This window comes from Hevea brasiliensis, chromosome 14 (genome assembly GCF_030052815.1).
Source record: "Hevea brasiliensis isolate MT/VB/25A 57/8 chromosome 14, ASM3005281v1, whole genome shotgun sequence".
NCBI lineage: Eukaryota > Viridiplantae > Streptophyta > Magnoliopsida > Malpighiales > Euphorbiaceae > Hevea > Hevea brasiliensis.
Window position 1 is genome coordinate 5538042 of NC_079506.1, and position 22967 is coordinate 5561008.

General features: G+C 33.6%; 3 protein-coding genes and 1 long non-coding RNA gene across 7 annotated transcripts; 3 read left to right on the forward strand and 1 right to left on the reverse strand.

Annotated features, from left to right (window-relative positions):
• Positions 1 to 2669: 2669 nt before the first annotated feature.
• On the reverse strand, positions 2670 to 7647 carry LOC110656808 (uncharacterized). Of its 4 annotated transcripts, none has more exons than XM_021813775.2 (13): positions 7497 to 7647; positions 6809 to 7046; positions 6523 to 6649; positions 5949 to 6076; positions 5776 to 5845; positions 5582 to 5684; positions 5313 to 5430; positions 4986 to 5067; positions 4788 to 4849; positions 4153 to 4225; positions 3978 to 4061; positions 3276 to 3356; positions 2670 to 3167 (listed from the first exon to the last, which is right to left on the reverse strand). In XM_021813775.2, exons 2-13 carry the CDS (start codon positions 7009 to 7011, stop codon positions 3003 to 3005), a joined length of 1296 nt encoding a protein of 431 aa, XP_021669467.1. In that variant the 5' UTR covers positions 7012 to 7046; positions 7497 to 7647; the 3' UTR covers positions 2670 to 3002. The 4 variants fall into 4 exon arrangements, with proteins under 4 accessions (XP_021669467.1, XP_021669468.1, XP_021669469.1 ...); XM_021813776.2 differs by having other exon boundaries at positions 6809 to 6934; positions 7497 to 7643; XM_021813777.2 differs by lacking the exon at positions 6809 to 7046 and having other exon boundaries at positions 7497 to 7628.
• Positions 7648 to 7954: 307 nt separating this feature from the next.
• On the forward strand, positions 7955 to 10478 carry LOC110656810 (protein TAB2 homolog, chloroplastic). The gene is made up of 5 exons (XM_021813778.2): positions 7955 to 8502; positions 8587 to 8656; positions 9369 to 9540; positions 9813 to 9956; positions 10175 to 10478. The coding sequence occupies exons 1-5, from the start codon at positions 7976 to 7978 to the stop codon at positions 10432 to 10434; spliced, it is 1173 nt and encodes a 390-aa protein (XP_021669470.2). The 5' UTR covers positions 7955 to 7975; the 3' UTR covers positions 10435 to 10478.
• A 1694-nt stretch (positions 10479 to 12172) lies between these two features.
• LOC110656811 (uncharacterized) lies at positions 12173 to 19962 on the forward strand. Its single transcript, XM_058134023.1, has 13 exons — positions 12173 to 12316; positions 12440 to 12812; positions 13428 to 13605; positions 13675 to 13724; positions 14051 to 14143; positions 14237 to 14325; positions 14895 to 14973; positions 15233 to 15315; positions 16046 to 16124; positions 16260 to 16983; positions 17940 to 18020; positions 18150 to 18780; positions 19311 to 19962. Exons 1-13 carry the CDS (start codon positions 12285 to 12287, stop codon positions 19450 to 19452), a joined length of 2634 nt encoding a protein of 877 aa, XP_057990006.1. The 5' UTR covers positions 12173 to 12284; the 3' UTR covers positions 19453 to 19962.
• A 938-nt stretch (positions 19963 to 20900) lies between these two features.
• On the forward strand, positions 20901 to 22684 carry LOC110656812 (uncharacterized). The gene is made up of 4 exons (XR_009143584.1): positions 20901 to 20963; positions 21476 to 21681; positions 21772 to 21878; positions 22587 to 22684. It is a non-coding gene; the product is annotated as an uncharacterized LOC110656812 (long non-coding RNA).
• Positions 22685 to 22967: the final 283 nt, after the last annotated feature.

The window sequence follows — 22967 nt, forward strand, 5'->3', positions numbered from 1 at the left end:
GTGAGGGCGTTACATTTTAATTTTAAAATATAATATAAAATTTCTTCAACTTTTAAAGTTTGTAAAGTAAAATATCTCTAACTTTTAAATGCTGATTTTTTAGTTAGATGTTGACGTGAATAGATCTAGCGTGGTGCTTAATCAGCATTTTTTTTTTTATGCAAAGTGTAAAATTATTTTCTCTACACATGAAAATTTATTTTCTCTATAGAGAGTAGAATGATTCAATTTACACATAACTTGAGAGAGGAAAGAGAGATGATGATTAAGCATTACGCTGGAACTGTCTAGGTTAACTTCCAATTGAAAAATCGGTGATCGGAGGTTGGAGGAATTTTACTGTACAAAATTTGAAAGTTGAGGTGGTTTTATGTTATATTTTTAAATTAAAGAAATTTAGTGTTACAACTATATAAGTTAAAGGACGGTTGTTAAAATTTACCTATAATAAATAATTTTGTATTTCTTAAATAAGAGAGGGTGTTTCTTATAAATTGAGAAAATTTTTATTAAAAATGCTTTATTTTTATAATAAATTGTTTTGAAGTGAGTAAAATTATGTCCTTTTTATGTGAGTAGCATTAGACCTCGTCTAATAGTAGATTTAAATAAATCAAGGATTATGGTGAGTGTTTTAGAATTTTATTTAAATTATTTTTAAAGAAATTAAAAAAAATTAATAGTTGAATTTCTAAATTTAAATTGAAATTAAAAGCTAAAATTTTTTGATATAATAAAATTATTTTTTAGTTCTTAACAAATCATAATTATGGAAATCAAAACTGTCCTTGAATCCATCCAATGAAATCTAATTCAGAGCCTTCTAAGTTACGGCTTGAAACCAAACCGTTGCCATGCATAGACCAACCAGACAGAGAAAAAAATTTGAAGCATTTTCTTTAAAAACTAAAAAAAATAATCCATAGGATATTATGAGAATAATAGACTGTGCAGTATAAAGAATAAAATTATTTAGTTATATAAATATTTTCTCCCCATGAAAGGACATTATAATTATTAAATAATTAATTCATCTTTAATTTTATGTAATTTTAAAAAAGTGAAAAATAAAGGCTTTTAAAACCATTCCGTTTTTGAATGTTTATTGTAAAAATAATGGTACCAGGATAATATTTACAATATTTTTTTAATAAATATTATTATTAATTTAAAGGTAAATTATTGTTTTCATTTTTATATTATATTATAATTAATATATGTCACTTTTTTAAAAAAATAATTATTTAATATATGTATTTTGATTTCATTAAAAAAATTGCTTAAAAGCAAGACTGAAACCATAAGTAAAAATACTTTACTTACTTATTTTAAAATAAATTACTATTTAATCTAATGAAAAATTATATTATCCAAATAATTTCTAAAAATATTAATATTATTCTCAATTTAATAACTACAAGTCTACAACACTTAATTACATTTCTTTTTTAATAATTTTAATCAATTAAATTGATTTTAAATAACTTTTATCTTAAACACTTAATCTATTTAAAAGTTATTTTTAAGTAATTTTATTAAATAATTAATTATTTATTTTTAATTTGACTTGTAAGATCAAAAGTATATTTTAAGTGCTAAATTCTAATGCATATGCAGTGATGATCGACGGGAATAATATTGTTTTCTAACCATTAGGCTTGAAGCAATCAAGAACTACAGCAATGGCCAAGGAAGCCAAGCAATAAACCAAAATGTTACTTGAAAAATTTACACAGGAAACCAGAAGACGCTTCACTTGCTGCAGATTTTAGCTGTTGGCATAGTCACACAAATTGGTGCAAACAATTTCTTGGCCTCTGGGGACCCTGGTTTTGGCTGGTCAGCTACTGCAATTCCAGCAACAGAGCAGACAGCAACTGCTTCTGCAGCAAACATCAAATCTCTCCTTCCATTGCTGCTCTCTTTATAATCTACCTTAATTTTCTCCACCTCTTTTCCACTAGCAGCATTTGCCACCACAAGTGTTCAGCATCCGATGGTCACCGAAGACCTTGTAGCGAGGGTGGTGGTGCTGCTGAGAAATAAGGCTGTCATGTTGATTGAGGCCGTATCTGCAATGTGGGTAAACTGAAGTTCTAACTATTTGAACTGTATTACTTTCGTCTTTTCTCTATAGAATCGAGGTAAGTTGAACTAGGAAAATATGTGGAAGAAAGATTGAGTGCGTCATCAACACCTTATCCCCATATGATATTTGTCCCAATAGCTCAGAGCCACCCATCACAGGATGAAGTGGTGGCCTTGTGTCCTCTACTTGTCTTCATTTGGCTTTAAGATGTATCAGCTCTAGAAATAAGTCCAATTTATTTATATTATATATATATATATATATATATAGAGAGAGAGAGAGAGAGAGAGAGAGAGAGAGAGAGAGAGATCTTATATCACTAAACTAGAGTTGAACAGAACTAGTCATAGCTTTCTTTGATATAGATACATAAAGGAGAAAGAAAAGTAGAGGCTTGAACCAGCTAAGTATCACTGTATCAGTATTACAAGATATGTAAATGGTAAACTAAATTTCAACAGTTACCATCATGATGACTTTAGCTATTTTGATTCCATTAGATTTCAAGTGATTGGGTAAACTCTTGCACCAAAATAAAAATAAAAAAAAAAAAAAAAAAACACAGACAGAATTAAGAAGATGTGCAAGTTAACAGTGTAACTAATAAATAATTCAGTATGTTACACGTTTACAAATTCAGCTTAAAAATTCAGCAAGACAAGGATTAGATACATGTCATACATTTATAACTTCACCATTTTGCAATTTGAGTATCCTATCCTAATTGCATTTGGAGATACATTTCTAGTTATTTTTCCCACCATCTAAGGGTGTAAATGCTCTGAATATCCCCTAGTATACTTGACATAAAATGTTAAAACTAATTGATCAGGTTGTTCAAAGAATTGCAATGAATATGTGTGGTCATAAAATGGAATACATTCATACAGTTAAAGGCAGATCCAAGTAGGGACTAAGCATATGCTACTTCCTGTTCTCTTCTTTCATATGGTGGTGGGAGCAACCCCTTAGTATTGGCAAAAAGATCTTGACGACCAGCCGGTGCCTCTGTAATTGGTGAATCCAAAACGGTGTCGGGAATCGCTACCAAAGTTTCCTTAAAAAAGGATTTGATTGTCTGCAAAGTTCAAAATTATGAGAACAGGTAATAACTGAACAATAAAAAGAGGTTGTACACAGAGGGAACATAATTTTGTAAGAAGAAGATTTATCATGATTGACATACTGTGCAATGCTGGAAAGCAGCATCAGCTTTGCGCTTCCACAAACCATTTCCAGGCTCAGAATAGAAAAAACCAAGCAAAGGCTGCAGCATGGTAGAATACATAGTGATAATATGATATGATGAAGAAGAAAAGAGAAATAAGTCTTATAGATATAAGACCTAGATTAATGAGCACTCACATCCAAGCTCAAAATGTAAAGAGTTCCAGCACATGCACTAAATCCAATTCCAAAGACATGCAAACATTCATGATATGATATGCGATACAATAAAAATGAGTCCAACACATGTAACCTTTCTGTTTGTCCATAATTAGGGACCTCACTCAACAAAGCATTAATCCAAAATTCTCATAATTCAGGAATGAGTTTAGTAAATAAAACAAGAGTCAAGTTGATGTCATCTGGCTTGTTTAGCAGTTAGTTGAGTTTGTTCCAGAATTTCAGCATTAATAGGACTTGGTGAGTTGTAATTGGTCATTGGAAAAAAAAATCTAATTCAGATAATTCTGTCTACTTTCTCCCTTTCCTCAACATAGAACAATAACCATAGAGCTAGGCTTCTGTTGTACAGTCCAATAAGGCCATAAAAAAAAATAGTAATTACAAACCATAGCATAATAATGTTTTAAAAAATATGTAAATTACCGAGTAAAGAATGATTAGGGAAAGAAGTTCAGTGAAGTTAAGCAATCTATTGTACCTTTATTACATCCCTGACATTGGGTCTATTATTTCCATATGTTCCCAGAATGCCATCCCCATATATTTGATACTGTTCAAGGACCTACACATCAATCAAAGCATAAATAATATCAACAGAAGAAAAAAAAATTGGGTACACACATGGAAACTGGAAAGCGAATCAGTTATCAAACCTGACGACGTGTAAGACCGCTCCTTGGAGCGCCATAAATTTCAGAATCAACATGTCCCAGAACACTCCAAGGACTGTAAGAAGTATAAAATAGTACAATTAATTAATTATCAGCAACAGAATGGACAGGGCTTGGTAAAATGTAAGTAAAAGGCCTCCAAGGAAGGAAAGGTAGAAGGAGATCCTCTTATATGGATTGCAATCCTCCAACAATAAATAAACATTGAACACTGACTCATTACATATCATTTAATGCCATTAATTTGGGTCAGTGTTGTGTTTCCCTTAGGGGCCTAAGGCTGCTTTTCGGTTGCATTCAACCATGGTCCAAACAAAGCACTCCAGTGATAGGCCTCACATAAAGCATTTTTTTTTTTGGAATAACTGCTCTCAGGTCTTGAACTTGAAACATTTTGATCACAGGTATAAGGTTTTACCATTGCATTACACAAACAGGCCTATAATGTTTCTACAAAAAGCCCAGTTATCCAAATAATAAGACACAATCAATTTGAGTAAATTACTGATTTAACAACTAAAAAAAAAAAAGTCATGTCTCCCATCTTATGTAAATTTGCTATATTACCATTGACTCATTGAGCATAGCTTGGAATAAAAAATATGCATTATACATACTTATTGTAGGCAGCACGCCCAACCATTACACCATGTGCTCCTTCCTTCAGTGCCGAATTTACCTATAATTTTGAAATTCCATAAGAAATAGGTGAAAAGGTATCAAAAAAAACAATTCTATACATCACCATAAGAATTCATCATTTCATTTTTTTTAAAAAAGAAAACACACTGCACATTTAATAATCTATTATGTACCTCATCAATACAATTTATGCCTCCATTTATTGTAAATTTCAAATTTGGAAAGTCACGCAAGAGGGCAAAGTAGTACTCATATCTGCAATAAGATGACATAATTGTCAATTACGCATGATAGATATAAAAATATTTTTCTTTAATCAAAATACAATAAACATGTTAACAAGATACATTAGATATAATATGTAATTTGCCCTGCACTCTCCCCAAATTTAACAAAACAAAATAGGAGAATTCGTTATAACTTTAACATTGGGTTGAGCAAAACCAGTAAAGACATGATATTTATGTTACATTCAGGTTGATTAAGCATCAAGCTCATACTTTATGGGAGGAATTCTCCGGTTTTCAGCTGGACTGATGCCATTGAGCAGAGCTTTCCGTGAATGTATTATAAAATGCTCAGTTGGGGATAGAGAAGAAACCTTATAGATAAAATCACCTGAAAGTAGAATAAACAACAGAGTCAAGATACAATCCTGAATATCCATCTGTTCCATGTCCAATCTTAAAAAGGCAATGAATAATCAAATGATATAGTATCTTAAATTTTTAACCCACAAAAAGACAGAATGTGGATAAAGGGACCTTACATAGCTCATTGTATGAATCATGATCATCTACTCCAATTCGGCATTTAACACTAACAGGAACATTTGTGTTGGCTGCAATCACTGACATAGCTTCACCAACAAACTTTCCTTGTAAACACCAAATGATATATGAGCCACATTTGAATAAGACAGAAAATATAAAAGCATTTGACAATCAGTAGATGTTATCAAACCTTTGGATCAAGCATAAGACGAACACCAAAGCATCCATGACCAGCTACTCTTGGACTAGGACAACCGCAACTGATAATTTATAAGAAAAGGAAAAACTACCTGAATTCAGCTGAAAGAAAAAAGAAAAGAAGCAAAATAATATATAAAGCGTGACAAAAAGAATTCTTCTAACTTGAAGTTAATCTCATCATAGCCATAAGCAGTAGCAAGTTCAGTTGCTTTTGCCAGGTTGTCCAAATTACTTCCACCAATTTGCAGGACAATGGGATGTTGTTGAGGAGAATATGCCAAAAACCTGTCCTGAGTAATACAAACAAGAAACATATAATTAGTAAACTTTAGATACAAACTCATCAATAACATAATAATATAAGAGGGAAAAAAAATAATGCCCCTATCACATCATATTGCCCATTTGCACCACATATCTACCACAGGGTCATTTTGTTAAAAATGTCACCCGTACAATTTTATATGAATATCACTGAAACCAACTATCCAAGTCTAATCCAATCACCATTCCTATAGTATCCAAAAATATAAAATCATATAAACTGTTTCCTCTTTTTCATAATCAACCTCAACAGCCATAAAAAAATTCCCAGTCTCAAGCTCTTAAATTCTTTGGTTGCAATATTGCCTTCAAACCCCATCTTTATGCTAAAATTTTATCATTGCCAATAAAAAAAGGAAGTAAAAATTCTCATCCATGAGCTCCGCTGAAGATCCATCTGTCACATACATACCAAATTTCCCTGTTGATAGACAATTGTTTCAGCTGCAAGCATCTCTGTATAAAGCCAAGAATGTTTTGATATGAGCCGGGCAAGGGTCCTATAATGATTATCCGTCCAGTCCATCATTGGAGCAACACTGGAAATTAAAGAAACCAAAGCAATTAGATTTGATGTACTTGCTCGATACAACAGAGCTGACAAAACTGAAAAAAAGAAGATGGGGGGGCGGGGGGGGACCGCGCGTTGTGGGGTTGGTGGTTGTGGTGGGGTGGGGTGTGTAGGGTGCATCGCTCACCTAAACAACGGAGGAAGATATTGCCCTGCACCCATCCCAGCTTTTGCATGCAGTTGACGCTTTTGAGTACAAATAGACAGGCTTCTTGACTTAGTTGAATTCTTGTAACATAAATTTAATTGTAATCTGTGATGGTTTTTAAGAATAATAGAAGGAAATGGAGTAAATGAAGTAATCAAAGAATATCCGGTAAACTTCACCATCCCTCTAATCAGACAAAGCCCGCTCCTTTAGGTACCTATCCATTAAATAAAACTAAATCACACATTCAATATTTACAAACAAGGTGTTTGCAACTAGCACTGCACTTTCCCTATGGAGAGAGTAAACAAACATCATATTCAATGATAATTTACTCCACGCACGCCTAAATTTTTAAACAAAGAGCAACCCGTTCATGAATCAACTACAGGCAGCAATCTCACAGTCTCAGCCACGTAGTTCAAGAGCTTAACCATAACGAAACAAACCCAGAAATAAACAACAATTATGATACCGTTTTAGCCAGTAGAAATAACAGGAAGAAAGGAGACATGCTAATAGACAATTTATCAAACAGGAACAAAGCAAAACTCCTTCATACTCTCTAACATAAGTAAAGCATATATTTACATGTATCTGTAAATGAACTGTATATGGAAGTAAAGAGATTAGATTTGTATAAGAGGAAAAAGAGTATAGGGTTTACATGGAGGAGGATGGCGGCCGCGGAAAATGTAGAAGGAGCTTCGCGGCTTCTTCAGGGATGAGGCACCTGAGAAAGAGGAGAATAACGGAGGGTGGATTTAATTAATAGCCACGCTAAATGAATCCTTCTGGGTTGGAACTTTTGAGTCTGTTGGGACCGTAATTAATTTTTTTTTAAAAATATATTATTTTAAAAATTAATTTAAAATTATTTAATTATTAAAAATGTTTACAAATTAAATTTAAAAATAAATTATTTTAGTACAATTTTCCCATTTTTTTTAAAGAATTTTTTATCCCAATGTTACTAATTAAGTTTGCCCAATATTGCAAATGAAGTCAGCCAACCCACGAGCCACAACTTGTTTGTTTAGTTTCGCCTCCAATTATAGGGCATGGTCCTACAAAGCCCTTCATGGACCAGACAATCCTATCTAATCTAATGCCCAGCCCATAACAACCAATGGATATGTGTGGTGGATGGATAACCAACTCCCAGCAATGCCCAATTCTCTTTTTCACAGAGCTTCCATGGCTACTCTTAGCTTCAATCCTACGAGAATTCCTAACAAACCCATCTCCAATATCACATCTATCTCAAAACCCACAAAAATATCCTTCCTTTCCTCTATAAAACCCGCAAATAACAACCATAAACCACACCATTTCCAATCAAACACCACACTCAAACTCTCAGTTTCAACACAAGAGGAAGTGGAGGTTGAGGACTATGAAGAAGATGACCCAACTGCAGAAATGAGCTATCTTGACCCAGAAACTGATCCAGATAGCATTATAGAGTGGGAATTGGATTTTTGCTCTAGGCCTATACTTGATATTCGAGGCAAGAAAGTGTGGGAGCTTGTTGTGTGTGATGATTCACTATCACTTCAATACACAAAGTACTTTCCTAATAATGTCATTAATAGTATCACTTTGAAGAATGCTATTGTGTCCATTAGTGAAGATCTTGGTGTCCCTCTGCCAGAAAAAGTTCGCTTCTTCAGGTGATTCTCATGGTACTTTGCATTTTATAGGTACAAGTAACCATGTGCTCTTAATAGACTGATTTGCTTATTGTTGTTTTATAGGTCACAATTGCAGACAATTATAACAAAAGCATGCAAAGAGCTGGATATAAAGCCTATTCCAAGTAAACGGGTGTGTTTAGTTTTTGTTATGGCATTTTTCCTTTGCTAATGAACTCAAGCATATGAATTGGTGCCTATCAAATGTGTAAATGGCTATGCTTTTCAATGTAAAGATTTAGTTAGATGGTGTCACAGAACCAAATGGGTTCCTTCTGCTATTACTTAGTTTGGTTGAATTGTTAGAAAGTTTAATTGCCATTGTTCATTCAAGGCTAGGCAAATAGAAATGTCACGATTTTCCTTTCCTAATTGGTGGCAGGAAGAATTTAGAAATGATTTCTTGATCAGTGCATAGGATATACATGAAAATAGTGCATTTTTATTCACATATAAGTGAGCTCCACCCATGAAAATAGCTTGTTGCTCCCGCATATTTGGGAGTGCAAGGTGCACTATTTTCATATGCACTAGATGCAATCAATGATTTCTCAGAATTTAGGGGCTTGTTGAGATGAATGAGTCATATTTCTGTTTCTTCAAATCTGGAATATTCTGTTCCTTCTGTGAACTTTTCTCCTTTTAGGCCAAAAGCAAAAAAAAAAAGAAGTTGACATCTCACTAGCATCCACACGTTCAAGTTCTCCTGATGCATGAGTGGCAAGCATAAGCAAATTTAATGTCCTTGTATTTATTTAGCCTCCTCCACACTTTGCGGTATGCCTTGAGTTTCTTGTTAGAACTGCCTCATTCCATATCCTGACAAATTCTACATTTGCTTTCAGTGTTTATCACTGCTTTTATGGTTGGAAGAGCGATATGAGACTGTATATACCCGTCATCCTGGCTTTCAAAAGGGATCTAAACCACTTCTAGCTTTGGATAATCCTTTCCCAATGGAACTTCCTGAGAATCTGTTTGGGGAGAAATGGGCATTTGTTCAATTACCTTACTCAGGTACATGCACTGATGCACAGTAACCGTTGCTTTAGGTGATATTGATAATACTAAATTCATATATTGAAGATTTCATTTGCACAAGTAGTTTCTTTAAAATAGCATAGAGAATCTACTCCTTTTGCTAAAAATTCAGTTTTCAAGTGGAGCATAGGCCACAAGAGGGCCACAAATTTCAGAATTAACCAATATTCTCAACTTAGAAATTTCATGTCTTACTGAAAAATAGCACGGAACTATCAACTATTCTGATTATAGTTTCGCATACTCAGCTGTTCATGAGGAAGTCTCATCACTGGAAACAAGATTTATGTTTGGTGCAAGCCTAGATTTGGATCTTCTAGGAATTGAAGTCGGTGATAAGACATTGATTCCAGGACTCGCTGTTGCATCTTCTCGTGCTAAACCATTGGCAGGTATGTACTCAGTACTCCATCTAATATCTTCTCCTGCAATGTAATTATAATGATGTCATTTCATGTTCATTCTGCTCATTTCACCACCGTAGTCAATACCAATGCATTCTTCACCCAGTTGTTGACCTTTATCTGGATATAGCCTTATTCAATAACTCAAGGAAGCATCATTTCGATTCCATTATGCTGTGATTGAACCATTTGTTGTGCTGTTACAGCCTGGATGAATGGACTGGAAGTGTGTTCGATCGAAGCAGACACAGCTCGTGCTTGCTTGATTCTATCTGTTGGAATTTCAACCCGCTATATTTATGCTACCTATAAGAAGAGTCCTGTAACAACAGCTGAAGCTGAGGCTTGGGAAGCAGCAAAGAAAGCATGTGGAGGCTTGCATTTTCTTGCCATTCAAGAGGACCTAGATTCAGAGGACTGTGTTGGGTTTTGGCTTTTACTAGACTTGCCACCTCCTCCTGTATGATTTAATCAAAACTGGAAATCAACAATATAGTGTTTCTTCACTTCTCCCCTGCAGTTTTCTTTATTACCACTTTTTGCTGGAAAAAGAGAGTTTGAGCATTGAATCCATGGCCCTGCGCGCAATTATAGTTATCTGAAGTGCGTGCAATGTGATTAAGGGCGTGTTTTGAAGCTAGCTGTTGGGATTTACACGGGTCTCATCGTACAACTCATCTTATATTCATAATAAATTAAGTTTAAATAAAAAAATTTCTAAATTATAATTCTAGTTTTGAGCTCAAAAGACAATTTTTATAATAATAAACCATTTAATTTTAAAATATTATTTCATTCATATTTTTAATATGCATGTATATTGAAATAGTTGAACACATAATAATAAAATTATAACAGTAATTAATTAAAATATAAAAATATTAAAAATAATTTTATGCATCTAAATATTTATACTGTTAAAAGTTATTTAAAAGAGAAGTTCATTTACATATAATAATACAATTTATCATATAATATATAATAAAAGTTTCTTTATTAATAAATTTATAACATGATCGGCACATTAATTGCTGAATTATCAAATACTTTACAATTAAATATAGTCATTGATTATAAATAACTAATCATCAATAATTGATTGTTAATAATTAATAATCAAATTCGAGTTTTTTTATTTATTTATTCTAAAATCATTCATAAGAGAGCTATAGCGATATTTGATAAATATCTAAAATTAAATAATTATATCTGAAAAAACAAGGAAAGTCATGAATCACGATAACTTCGATTTATGAATGTTTTATTAATTGTTGCATTTATTTGATGATTTCATTTTGTGTTATTAATATTGTTATTGTTTGAATTGCAATTCTTATCGATAGAGAAAATATTTCAATTTCTTTAAATAATTTTGTAAAATACGTGAAAATTATTACGAGATGATTTTGATCTAATTTTGAGTTGGAATTGATTGTTTGATTTATAGATGAGATGAATTTGAATGCAATTATAGAAGATCGGTTCGATTTTGAATTTGATTCAAATTAAAATAATAAAATGGTTGATTTAAAAAAAAATGATAATTTTAAATTGAACCGTTACTCCAATTCAATACAGTTTATAATATTGGGGCATGAATCGATATCAGTTCTTAAAATTTCATATTTTAATTTAATTTAGATCTTTAAACTGTTAATCAATTTTAATCTTAAATTTCATTAACCTAATTTTTTTGGTTCAATTTCAAACTTAATCAACCCGTAGCCGGATTGCTAGTAATAAGTACAACACTTCTTCAAAATTAAAATTTATAAGTTAAATTTTCTGATTTAAACTAAAAATAAAAGATTTTATCTTTTTAATTTTTAAGTTAAATTTATTGATTTAGCTAAAAAATTAAGAAAATTAATTTTTTTTATTTTATTAATTTTTAAATTAAATTAAACTTAAATTAAAAATTTTAAATAAAAAAATTAAAAATTTCTAAATTAAACAATTAATTACGTGGCAAAATAAGCAGTTTCAAAAATGCCAGCACCTCAGATTCCCACCGGTCACAACTATAAGCATGACCGTACCTAATCCAGACCCCCACACGTTAACACCAAACCGGAGACAAAAACAAACCAAACACTCCCTCTAACCAATCCACCGTACATAAAAAAACAGAGGATAGATCAGCAAATCGCTGCCTATTTTCCCTTTTTTTAAAGCAAAAAATAAAATAAAATTCCATTTTTCAAAATAATAATATAAAGCCCGAAGTTTAATTTTAATTTTAATTATTATTAATTTTTTTAAGGAGCGATCTCTAAATCCCTCTCTCTAAAACTCAAAAATTCAAAATCCCTCACTATGGCCTTTCACGTAGCTTGCCCAATTACATGGTTAGTGTCTTACTATTACTACTAAATACTTCTCTATCCTTCTCTATTTCGCTTCTTTTCCTTCTCTCTACACCTCGTCTGGTTTCTCTCTCATTTTTTCCCATTTTTTTTGGTTTTTTGTAGTCGCCGGATTTGCTTCTGCTCGCTAGGGTTTCCGCGGGATCTTCACAGCGAGAAATCCAAGGCTGAGTTCCTGCTTCAGGTCTCGACAATCGAGGAGTTTTTGAAGGATCCTTTGGGAATTAGGGATTCTAAGGAGGTGTCTACTGTTCAGGTCCTTGTTCCTAAGGTTGAACCGGTTCCGGCTGTCCCTGCGCTGCCTTTTGGTGTTGTTGCGGCTGGAGATGGAGGAGGTGGAGGTGGAGGTGGCGGAGGTGATGATTTGGGAGAGGAGGCATCGGTTCAGAGTAAGCGTGTTGCTCTTCAGAAAAAGGCTGCTGCTGCTATGGTTGCTGCTGAGGATTATGCCCGCCGGTTTGAGTCTGGTGATATGGCGGTGAGATTTTTGTCTGTGTGCAAGTTTTAATTACTGGATGTTGATAAATTGGCTAGTTTTTGTTTAATTTGAGTTAGGTAATTCGGTGTATGGATGCTTATGATTTTAATTGCAAGTGTGTAGAATGATTTGGTAGTTTGCTCATGGTTAATTGCGTAATTGTGTTGACTTCGGAGTTTAGAGTGATTTGGTAGCTAGCTTATTTAGTTAGGTTTGGTTCACTGTTGGAGTATGTTTCTGCTGGTGATTTTGAGGTAATTGTTGAGGTTAATATTTTGTTGATATGTTTGATTTGCGTTTATTAATAGTGATGCTTGATTTATAGGTCTGAGATGGGGTGGTAATTTTATAGTACTCGAGTGTTGTTGATTTTTTTTTTTTGGGTGAGGGGGTGTTTGAGGTGTTGGTTTCATTCTTTTGTTGATGCACTTGCATCTCTATTTATGCATAAATTCTCTAAAGGGATGAATTGAGATTTTAGGTTACAGAGATTGGATAAGAAAGAGAACTTTAGATTCTTGATTGATAAGGTCTAACCTTGCTTAAGCAAAGTTTAGTGTTTTTATTTATTTATTTATTTTTATTTTTTAAAAGAAAAAATTCATTCATTTTCAGGTTGCCTCAAAAGATACTGCTGGAGATGAGCAAGGTCTGTCTAACGCGAATATAATGTGCCGAATGTGCTTTTTGGGTGAAACTGAAGGAAGTGAGAGGGCAAGGAGGATGCTTTCCTGCAAAAGTTGTGGCAAGAAGTACCATAGAAGCTGTTTGAAAGCATGGGCTCAACATAGAGGTAAAAGTTAGCAGGTTAAAAGTTTTCATATTTGCAATTTTTTTTTTCTTATATGGGGGATGCTTGCAGATTTATTTCACTGGAGTTCATGGACCTGTCCATCTTGCAGAATCTGTGAGGTACTGAACTACTGATGTGTGTGATTTCAGTTTCATTCAGAACAAAGAATTTATTAGAGGCTGTACACATCGATATGTGGCTTCCTGTTCATTTGCATTCCATATCCATTGAAATGCTTCAACACATCAACCTTAGTATTCATTAGACCCATTTTCAATATTATTGTTGTGCTATTCTCTAAGATCCCTCTAAAAACAGATAGCATATTTATTTATTTGTGCAGTGTTGTTACTTAACTAGCAGCTTTCCTCACTCCAATGAGCTTTACTATGCTCTTATTTAGTTGGAATTGCTCTTAAACTTTGATGCATTTCTTTTTTGTTAGATATGCCGAAGAACTGGGGATCCAAATAAGTTTATGTTTTGCAAAAGGTGTGATGGTGCATACCATTGTTACTGCCAACACCCTCCACACAAGGTAGGATGTTGATTGTGTGTTTCGGGTTTAATACTTAAATTGAAAATAGCTAACCTAAATAGCCTTTTTAACATTCATTTCTGGATGATGCAGAATGTGAGTTCTGGACCATATTTATGCCCTAAACATACAAGGTGTCACAGCTGTGGATCTTCTGTTCCTGGAAATGGTCTAAGTGTGAGGTATTGATCACCATGATAGCCTTTGCACAAAGACTCAGCCTGTTCTGTATGTTTTTATATTTTGATGTTATTGTTATGCTCTTCGACTATTCATCAAAACTGGAAAAATTACATGTGGTTTTATATTTCAGATACAAATATCCAAGTAATTAAAGGAATTTCTTGATATCTAATTGTTTCCTGTTGTAATATGTTGCTTTTGTAAGTCATAAGCTGGCCTGTTATTACCATATCTATTTATGCCAATGATGGGCGAATTAAAAATTTCTTCAACTCTTTAGGTCTTCATTATTAGTTCGTGATACATCCTGGGCAGTTTATGGATGTAGTAATGATGATGATGGATGAATTGTTTGGTTTGCCCTAGTTTATGATGGATGAATTGTTTGGTTTGCCCTAGTTTTGTATGCATTTTCATTTAGATCACTCTATTGATCTGGTAGGACTATAAGAGAAGTTGCTTGATGAAATGAGCTACATTTATATTTGTAATTCCTGTGACTGTAGTTGGACAAGGCTGTTGTCTTCTTTAATTTTGCTGATTTGTCATTTGCTTTTAAAACTTTCAGGTGGTTTCTGGGATACACTTGCTGTGATGCTTGTGGAAGATTGTTTGTGAAGGGAAATTATTGTCCTGTTTGTTTAAAGGTATTGTGAACCTAAAACATAAGTCATCTATAGATTAATGGGTGCTTATATGCTGCTATATTGATGATTATGGTTATAGGCTCTATCATGAGGTGGAAAAGAAAATTCAGCTTTTCAGTGGATTATTTCTTATTACTTTAGCACATAATGCATTTTTCATGTTGATATTTTTTTGGACATGGACTTTGTGGGAGTATGAGGTTCCCTATATCATCATTCATACATTTTTTACCTCAATGGAATTGGTTTAACCTTGTAGGTTTATAGAGATTCAGAGTCAACTCCAATGGTTTGCTGTGATATTTGCCAGCGGTGGGTGCACTGCAGTTGTGATGGGATTAGGTTTGTTGTTGCCGTTCTTCATAAACAAAACTACTAAGGATATTGTTTTCAACGGCAGGTTTCTGAAGATTGTTGGTGCCCACATTTTGATGTGTTTTTGTTTGTTTTAACTTGTTCATATGTTATGTCTCTGGGTCACTTGCGCTTTTATATTTTAAATGTTACTCTTGTTCTGAAGTGGCTGAGCAATTGGTCTCTGTTTGCACAAAGTTTCAATTAACAAGGTCACTAGTTCAGCCTTCTAAATGGGCTGGTTCTGCTTTGTGTTGCCTAGCCAGGTAGCCGTGCCTGTGAGCAACAAGAAATTAGAGAAGCACATGAAAACAATAGACATACCCATTCAAACATAAATCAATTAAAAAATGTTAAGGTAGATGCAGTTTTGCTGATGATTGTCTGCTAGTTCTCTTGACCAACCAAAATTAATACTCTCTTTTCATTTAAAGGTTGAGGAAATCATTTTGAGAGCGTCCAGAATGAAATAGTTAAAGGCAAGGGAAAAGTTGAATTTTATCCAGAAGGTGTTTGATGTGGTTGCTGAGGGAAATGACTTCTGCGCATACTCCTCTGTGTGTGTGTGTGTGTGTGTGTGTGTGTGTGTGTGTGTTGTGAATGTGTGCTTAACTGTGGAGCTAGTGGCTTGTTTGGGACATGTTTTCTGTGCATGAGAAATGTAATCTGTATGAGTTATGTCCTTGCCTATGGGTGATATTCTTGCAATGTTTTGCAGTGATGAAAAATATCTGCAATTTCAAGTGGATGGAAATCTCCAGTACAAATGTGCCACATGTCGAGGAGAGTGTTACCAGGTTTGTTAAAAATGGAATTTCTTTATCTATCTGGTCTCTTGTTCGTTATATGGTGTGTGCAGAAGTAATCAGCTGAAGTTCTATATTCTTCTTCTTTAAAAATTTTAATTAATAGGATAAAATGTATATTTCCAGGTAAAGGACCTTGAAGATGCTGTTCAAGAGCTATGGAGGAGACGTGATAAAGCTGATCAAGGTTTAATTGCAAGCTTGAGGGCTGCTGCAGGGTTGCCAACTGAAGAAGATATATTTTCTATTTCACCTTATTCAGATGATGAGGAAAATGGTCCATTGACGCTAAAGAATGAATTTAGACGTTCTCTGAAGCTCTCTCTCAAAGGGTTAGTTGATAAGTCACCAAAAAAGAGCAAGGAACATGGAAAGAAATCTTCAAGTAAGAAAACTACCGAGAAAAAGAGTTCTCAGATGTCTTCAATTAGCAAGACAGAACTACATCAGCATGATGTTCGATCTTTTGGACACAGCTTGGATGAAAACAATAATGATGACAGTGATTCTCATAAAAAGGGAGGTGTATATTCTTCCCCTGTGGCAGGAATTGTGAACCATGCTGAAGGAATTTGTTCCGTTAATCAGACAGTTGTTTTGAAACACAAGTTTGTAGATGAAGTGATGATAAGTGATGGAGAGAAGACATCTAGAATTGTCAAGATTAAGAGTAACAAGTCTCGTGATATGAATAGTGGGGATGATACTGAAGAGCAGGCTAACAAGATGAAAGCTGTGAAGGCAAAGAAGTTGGTTATAAATCTAGGTGCGCGAAAAATAAATGTAACTAATTCACCAAGATCTGATGCTTCAAGCTGCCAAAGGGATCAAGATTTGACAACTTCCAATGGTATGTTTTCCATTTAACAATCAACATGTTTTGGTGTAACTAGAAATGTGTTATTATGATGAAATTTTCATATTTAAACAAGCTGAGCGTTAACGTTGGTTCTTGTCATTGTTGCTACTGCAATCATCAGTATAATCATTGATTCATTGTCAATGCTATATTTATTGCAAGTGTTAGTTTTTTTAGGAATGGAATATTTGTAAGAAGCCATAGACTAGAGTATGTGTGAATCATTTTTGTCTTGCTGTTCTGTTTCATTCATTGAGCAGTTTTATAATATCTCAGTTAATGGTATGATTGAAGAAATTTGTGGGCGTTATAATTAATGAATGAATTGAATAATATTGCATGGTTAAGTAATTTAATGTGCCACCCACCCACAGAGTTTCCTTTTATATGGCTCTATAAATGTTATGGCCAATGTGTTGAACTTAACATGGTTCATTTTAAGCTCAATTTTATGGTGTAAAGTTGCACAAATTTTTAGCTGCTAAGGGCTATGGTAGTTTAGCTTTAGTTTAAGACAAATAATCATGCTGCTAAGAAACCAAAAGAAGAGTTAACGGTTCATGCAATAATGTGCAGGCAACAGTCATTTTAATGTTACTTGTTCATTACCGTGCTTACTTTATTTCCAAATACATTCCATATTTTTTAAATACCTTGCTCTGTTGCTGTCTTATTTGTTCTAATACATCAACTATCTCTATCAAGTTAAACAATCTTTTCATTTATTTATTCTAGTAGATTTTAGGCACTTGAAATCTGTTTTGCAGACCATAGTATACTATATAATTGAATGAGGAATGCAATTTAATGAATAATAAGATATTTATCCTGTGATGTTTTATTGTGGTCTGCTGATTAAATCATCGACTCTGAGTCTTAAGGTATACTTTAATTTCAACTCTCTCTACCTCTTCCTTTTTGGCTTAAAGTTCAATTTTATCGAGCAGGTAGTGAAGATGCAGGCCAACAAGGAATGAGTGATAGGTTTGAGGGGGATAGACATGAAGGCACTGCTGTATTTGGTGATGGTAATGTACTTGTTTGCCTATTCATTTGCTGATAAATATATGCTGCCGTTGGCTGGCACTGATGAATGGAGGATATTATTCTAGTTATCAATTATCATCATTAACATGATTGATTCTTGCGTTTTGCAGGTGATACAGTTGATCACTCTAGCCAAGTAAGAAGTTTGAAGTTTCCACGAAGAGAAGGAAATTTTATTAAGTTTGGAAAAGTGAAATCTGAAACTTCCAACTTAAATCCCAAATTTGACAGAGTGAGTGCAGATGGGTATGAAACCATTCGTTTAGAACATACAAGTGCTTTGTCTGGTAAAAGAGGCATTGATTCAAGTGGGACTGCAATTGGGCCTGTAGGTGAAGTCTCTGCTTTAAGAAGCAACAAGGTATCTTTAGGGAAGCAACCAGAAGTCAGACCTGAGACATATGCCGAAAGCAATGATGATTCTAGTGATACTCCTATTTTGCAATCACTGCCAAAAGATTCCAAATTTTCATTGAAGTTAAAGATTAAAAAACCTAATCTTCTAAACCAGTATTCTCGAAAGCCTCCACCTGAGGAAGAAAAGAGTTCCATAAGGGGCCAAAGGTCAAAAAGAAGGAGACCATCAAGCTTGATGGAGAAAACACTTTTTAACGAAGGTGAAGATGCTACACAGTCGCATCGAGACAGTGAGATGATGGAAGCTAGTTGGATATTGAAAAAGTTGGGTAAAGATGCAATTGGAAAGAGAGTTGAAGTTCATCAGCCATCTGACAATTCATGGTAAGTTTTCCTTTTCACACCTTTTCTTTTGGGTGAGGGTGCTTTGAAGATACGGGGATGAACATAGGAAGTAGATTGGTGAGTAAGCTTTGGAGTTATGGGAAAGATATTACATGTGAAGGTGTAGAGTGTAAACCAGGGAGCATGTCAGTCAAATCCTAGAATTGATCTGTTTCTAATTATAACTAATCTACGACTGTTTTGAATGAGGAAACAACCTCTTAATGGGTATTTCCTTTATTCTGTAAATGAAACAGAAATGATGAGGTCATTGTGAGAGGATAATATGCTCAGTGATCTAACAATTATCTGCATCTTCTTGACTTGCGTGCCTTTTGCCTAATGAGTCTGCTTGTGTGCATGCATGTCCCATTGTCTTACTTTCTTCTACTTGAAGGAAAATGTATTTGCTGTCTTATTGAGATGGGAATGAGTTTTAGAACCCTCCATTTCATGATATGACTTGGAAATTTTGGTTGGATTTAGGCTTATCTTTCCTTTTGGCTGTTGATGATGACTTACTAATCCAGGCATAAAGGAGCTGTCTCCGACATGATTGAATGCACATCAACATTATCTGTTACACTGGATGACGGCAGAGTAAAAACATTGGAACTGGGGAAGCAAGCAGTTCGCTTTGTTCCTCAAAAGCAAAAGAGGTCAAAAACATGAATGTAGAATTTGTTTGCAGTCATTATATCGCATTTGGAGACCCTTCCATATTAGAGTTGAAGCAGCAGTCTCCATTCCTGTAGGCGTTACAGATTCAAGTTACATTCTCTGGTTTCTTGTCTTGCTGCTGATTTTTCATCAAAGCATTGTTCAATGGGGCAGTTCACTCAGTCAAATGAAGTAATCCTTGACTGCCAGGGATTATTTCGAAGGAGTGCTCTATGTTACTTCTATTTTCATTCTCTGCATGTATTTGAATGCTTAATTGATTTAGAAATGTAGATTTGTTTTTCCCAATGTTCTGGATGCTGTATCTAGGCATCTAGGTAAGCATGCTTTTGTTAAGCGTTGTTAATTAGTGCATAGTAGGTGGCATGTGCCTTTGTTAATTGTGACTAGAATCTTAGAATTAACCATTGCCTGCTGAGACCAGACGCCCATACCTCTGTTTTGCTTGTTGAGTTTATTGAGGATTTGCTTGGTTTCCAGTGAAGAGGTAAAATTTATCGATCTTAACCTGTTATGGCTTGTCTTCATGTATCATTATGTTAGTTAATAGTTAAATCATCCTCAAATTGGAGCAAGCTTAATTTCGTTTTATGATTGAACTGTAGATTTTGATGTAAATATTCTAAACAAATAACAGGAAAATTATAATCAATCCCTTTTCCATGTAAATTCATCGCTAGTTATAGTTATCCTGTTGAAGTGAACTTCATTTGAATAAAAAAAAAAAGCCCAAAGCACCATAGGAGTTAAGTCTACGGGACAAAGCACGGCCATGGGTTGATTTGGAATGAGGCTGGACCGAAATCAAATTGATCAAGCTTGGACTTAGAATTACTGATTGATTCATGGTTTCGAACCTGCACCTCTGAGATTATGGCTTGATCATCTCCTTATAATCTTGAATCAAATTGGACTGAAATTGCAATTTTTTTAAGCAAATAAACTTTCATTAAAAAATCAGTAAATAAAGCACTAGAAATTAAAAAAGACTGGATAAAACCCATTTCTTTAGACCAGACTCTAATTTTTAAGTTTTAAAAGATTTTAATTGTTAAATTATCCCAATTTCATTGAACTAAAATTTAAAATTAAAAATGAAACCGTTTTAAACCAGCCCATATAGGATGGTTCAAGGGCCGCTGCCTGGCCCGAATCAGACTTTGACTATGCATAGATATGGTTTAAAACTTAGTTTCACAGTTATTGGAAAATTTTAATTTAATATATTTTTAATTTTTTATTTAAATTAATTAAAAATTTTAATTCAAACTTAATTTAATAAAAAATAAATAAAATTAAGAAATTGATTTTGTTAATTTTTTAGTATAAATAAAAAAATTTAGTTTAAAATTTAGAAATTAATTTTTTTATTTTAATTTAAATAAAAAATATAATTTCTTAATTTTAAATTTTAAATGAAATTATATTTAAATTAAAAATTTTAAATTAATTTGGACAAAAATTGATAATGGCTAAATTGATCACACCTTTTGCTTGCATAGGTACGGCTAGGGTGTGCAAATGGTTGGTCCGGTTTCGAATTGAACTGAATCAATAAAATTAAAAATTAAAAATAAAAAATTTTAAAAATCGAACTGAATCAATTAATAAAAAAAATCAAACCGAATCAAATCGATAAATATTGGTTCGGTTCGATTTTAAATCGATCAAACCGAAATTTATAAAATTTTATATTTTTAACATTAAATCTAAATAATAAAAACATAAAAACAAAAAAAATTAGAAATCAAAACTCAAAAATCTTAAGGTTCGGTTCGATTTTCTTTGATTTCGTTTCGATTCGATTCGATTCAATTCGGTTTGATTTTCTTTGATTTCCTATACATATTAATAATTTCGGTTCAGTTCTGTTTTTTTAATTTTTTATGAAAATAATCGAATCGAATTGATTAATCAAAATTATTAAAATTATAAATCAAATCGAATCGATTAAATAAAATTAAATTAATTCGATTCGATTTTTCGATTTAAATCGAAAACTGCTCTCCCCTAGGTACGGCAGGTCCTTTGGCGCGAGTTTAAGCCACATTGAACGACACTGTTTAGCATCTTCCTAACTATATATCAACAGAAGCAGTGGAGCAGAGTCTGTTTCAGTTTCTCTGTGCGCAGAACACGCCCTGATTCAAATAGAAAGGAAGAAGCCATGGATGCCCCCGACAGCTACGAGCGATTAGTTGTTCCAGAGGGTACTAAAAAGTAATTTCACATTCTCCTCCGCTCTGCTCTCTCTACAGAGCCCTCTCTTCTCTAAAACTCACCATCGCGGCTTTTCCTTCTCTCCACTAGAAAATTTTCTTTGCTAGGGTTTCGTACGAGAGAGACACGAAGATCATAAATGCAGCCTTGTTCACTGTAGAGAGAGAGGACCATACAATTGGCAACATTCTTCGCATGTATTTGTTACTTTCTTTTTTCTTTTTTTGTGGTTTTATTGATTGTAGCTTAATCAAACTCTAATTTGTGCTCTTTTTTAATAATTTTTTTTGGTGTAATTAGGCAGTTTCACAGGGACGAAAATGTTCTCTTTGCTGGATACATGCTCCCTCACCCTCTCCAGTATAAAATCATTATTAGGGCTAGTATTTTTTTTTTAATGTATATTTGCATGTGTGAATTTATCTGTGGGGTATTTGGAAGTTTTATTTAGGGTTTAGCTTCATCAACATGAGTTTTTGATGTAATTTTGTGATTACATTCTAATGGAAAATGAATTTGTACCTTGCAACAGATTCGATTTTGTAAATGGGATCTCTTTGGTTAAGTTAATTGAAATTTTATTTAGAAGTTGGTAACTGTTGAATTTCATCTATTTTTTGCGTCAACTTTTGCACAAGGGTTATCCTTGTGCCTCCTCTTCAATGCTTTTTATTATTGTTGTCGAAGAAAATCTATTGCATTTGACATATAAATGAGCAACCATTAGATAGTTGGTCTAAATGTTGTCCAACATTGCAACTTCATGGAGGTAAGTAGCTTGTATAATGTATGGCAAGTTCTTATCAACTTTGGTTTAAAACTTGGCAAACTAGGAATTTGGCAAATATATGGAAGTTTCCTTCTAACGAATTTGGGGTTTTAATCTATTTGATATGGTCTTGTAGATTCATTCAACTAGCCAGTCTTCGCCAATGCAGGCATATAACCAGGCTATCAATGATCTAGACAAGGAACTTGACCATTTGAAGAATGCATTTGAGGCATGAACTCCTCTTTTCTTGAACATTCATTTAATTGGCATTGCAAACATTAGCTGTTTTGGATGTTATGTTTTTAAAGTCTATTAGCATATTTTATAATTGGAAATCATTCACTGATTAAATTGGCCACCTAGTGCGATTATAATCTTGAACTTTATGGATTCATTAGGGCATCTGAGTTATATTGAGACACTAAGTTGGTTATAAGCACTGGACCACAAACATGTGTGTCACTTATAGGAGCAGGGGCTGTTAGGGTTAACTGATGTTGTTGAGTAGTTGTAA